Source organism: Mandrillus leucophaeus, unplaced genomic scaffold, assembly GCF_000951045.1.
Source record: "Mandrillus leucophaeus isolate KB7577 unplaced genomic scaffold, Mleu.le_1.0 Scaffold95, whole genome shotgun sequence".
Taxonomy (NCBI): domain Eukaryota; kingdom Metazoa; phylum Chordata; class Mammalia; order Primates; family Cercopithecidae; genus Mandrillus; species Mandrillus leucophaeus.
Genome location: NW_012110363.1, coordinates 336,752 through 339,590, shown reverse-complemented (window position 1 = coordinate 339,590; position 2,839 = coordinate 336,752). Strand labels below are relative to the sequence as shown.

Below are 2,839 nucleotides of genomic sequence, written 5' to 3'. Positions count from 1 at the left end.
TGAACTCAGGAGGTGGAGCTTGCAGTGAGCCGAGATCGCGCCACTGCACTCCAACCTGGGCGACAGAGCGAGACTCTGTCTCAAAAAATAAATAACTAAAAAGTTTGTATAAAATTTCTAATGAGTTTGAACTTTTTCATATCTGTATTTGCTGCTTTTAGGGTTTCTTTAAGTTGTTGCCATCCTCGGTTAATTTAATACCATACTTTTCATACTATTATTATCAAAGATTCCATTTATATAACAAGAAGGTTAACCTGTCATCTAATTGCAAATATTTTTCCAGTTTGAGCATGCCAGTTTTTTTCTTGCTTTTATTTGGAGGGGAGTCATTTTACAAAATTTTTTATTTTTACATATTCGTTATCTTTTTCCTCTTCTCTTTGAAAACTGAATTGTAATAATCAGGATTCTAAAATTTTGCTTTGCGGTAACCAGGGAAAGAAAAAAAAAAACTCTTTGATTGCAGATCTGGGACTTGGCTAGTGGCAAATTAAAACTGTCATTGACTGGGCATATTAGTACTGTGCGGGGCGTGATAGTAAGCACGAGGAGCCCATACCTGTTCTCTTGTGGAGAAGACAAACAAGTAAAATGCTGGGATCTTGAATACAATAAGGTAAGGTTGGAATCAAGGATTTAAAACATTATGAACCACTGTTTATCTTTCTAATTCTACAAGTGTTAACTGTCCTGCTTTGTCTTTAGGTTATAAGGCATTATCATGGACATTTAAGTGCAGTGTATGGTTTGGATTTGCACCCAACAATCGATGTGTTGGTAACCTGTAGTCGAGATTCAACTGCACGGGTAAACGGGATAGAGTTGTGTTTTTATCTGTAAATATGTTGCATCTTGTAGGGTGCACGTTTGGTTTCAGAGTCTTCAGTTGATTGATAGAGAATTAAAGATAGTTGTCTTGAGTCATCAATATCCTAGTCCCTAAGTTTCTTAACTTGCATTTTTTTCCACCTTAGTCTGCAGTTCTGTGACCTCACCATGTTAGTGTTATTAATGCCCTGTCCCTGAAATGTGATATTCTCACGTTCCATTCTGTAACAACTATTGTCCATTAGTTCTTTCATTCAGTAGTGTTAAAAAGTAGTCCCATCATGCCCATTCTTAGATTTTCAGTACCCTGATCTTTTAGCTTTTTAAAGTTCTTTCAAGTTGTCTCCTATTTATATTATTCCTCCAGTTGATAAATCATTATCTTTCATTTAAGCGTTTTCTTTATTATATTCAGGTACTAGTTGTCTAGTAAATTTTCAGCCTTGAATTGATCCAGTTATCTTCTTGAGATAATGAATACCTATTCTCTTTCCTAATATGTGTATTGCGTTTTTATAGATTTGGGATGTGAGAACTAAAGCCAGTGTACACACGTTATCTGGACATACAAATGCAGTTGCTACAGTGAGATGTCAGGCTGCAGAACCACAAATTATTACAGGTATGATCGATACTTTTCAAGTTTACAGAATATTTATATCAGAATCCATGTTATTATACATATACTTTTAATATTCACGATGACTCTTGCTTTGCATTGTGTTTACAGTGTTTATGGGTCATATTTTAATCGTGGACATTTGAAATATATTCAAATGAAATTTCATTCCACTGTTCTTATCTCGTGGTTTTTACATATCATAGAGTATGCCATACATAGTAACCTGTAATGTCTGACTAGAATACTGTGATACAGACAATTAAGTATTATTTTATAGTGTCAAAATTATTTTTTTAGGAAATTGAAGTTAGAAGACAAAATACCTTGAGACTAGTAACCTTTAGAACTGATTTGAATCTTACTTTGCTCTAAATAAAGTTAGTAACAATGGAACTTTAATACTAGAAAATAATTCCTTTGCCTGATGTATTTTATTAACTTAAAAAAAAATCATTGAAGTTTTTTCCTTTTCACTAGAGTATACAATCATATATTTGTTTTATTTGTTATTTGCATGTGTTTTAGCTGTTCAGTTGACAGTGAATCAGTTGTTGTATTGCATTTTTTTAAAGAATTAAAATCCACCTAAAAATTTGGAACTATGAAGAAATTAACCAAGACTGATTTGCAAGTGATAAGGCTTTCATTTAGAACATATGTGTTTTGGAAGAATGCTTTGTATTTTATTTAACTTTTGCATTATTTTTCCTGGTCTGTGTTTTGAGGGATATATTTGTTTCCATTACAGGAAGCCATGATACTACAATTCGATTATGGGATCTGGTGGCTGGAAAAACAAGAGTGACGTTAACAAATCACAAAAAATCAGTTAGGGCTGTGGTTTTACATCCAAGACAGTAAGTGTATTTTCCTAATTAGCTTCTTGTTTTTCTTCAGTTCTTAGTATAATGCTGAAATGCTAGTGGTGTCAGCACTGCCTTTGGCAGTCATTTAGCTGCTATCATTTCCAGGCCTGTGCCACATAGGAATGTGTGTTTCTTTCATTTTCCTTATGCACTAATTTGCTTCATGCCCTGTAAAACATGAGGAAAGCCTTCTACTTCATAACAAATAAATATGAGACAATGTAAATAAATCATGATTAAATGCTGCATGTCAGAATAAAAGATATTAGTGGCTGGGCTTAATGTTTTGGACATGAATGATATTGGACACTGAGACATTCATTGAATAGTTTAATTCTTAAGGAGGAAGTTAATATATGTAGAAAGAGAAATAATAAGAACCGTGAACATTATAGTCAGAGTATCCAAAAAGGTGGAGCATAATATCACAACTATTGTTTGTTGTATTAGATCACTCTGACACTTTTCTGGTTATATTCATATTCTTTCTCTTCTCCCTTTCCTCCTCTCTGTCTTCTAC

At 33.4% G+C, this 2,839-nt stretch overlaps 1 protein-coding gene across 1 annotated transcript in view; it reads left to right on the top strand.

Annotated features, from left to right (window-relative positions):
• Positions 1–2,839, top strand: part of PLRG1 (pleiotropic regulator 1) — a 22,097-nt gene that overhangs the window by 9,310 nt on the left and 9,948 nt on the right. Inside the window, exons 8-12 of the mRNA XM_011970530.1 lie at positions 230–285; positions 470–619; positions 709–810; positions 1,351–1,453; positions 2,202–2,310. Of these exons, the coding sequence (XP_011825920.1) occupies positions 230–285; positions 470–619; positions 709–810; positions 1,351–1,453; positions 2,202–2,310 (520 nt within the window). The remainder of the gene's footprint in view (positions 1–229; positions 286–469; positions 620–708; positions 811–1,350; positions 1,454–2,201; positions 2,311–2,839) is intronic.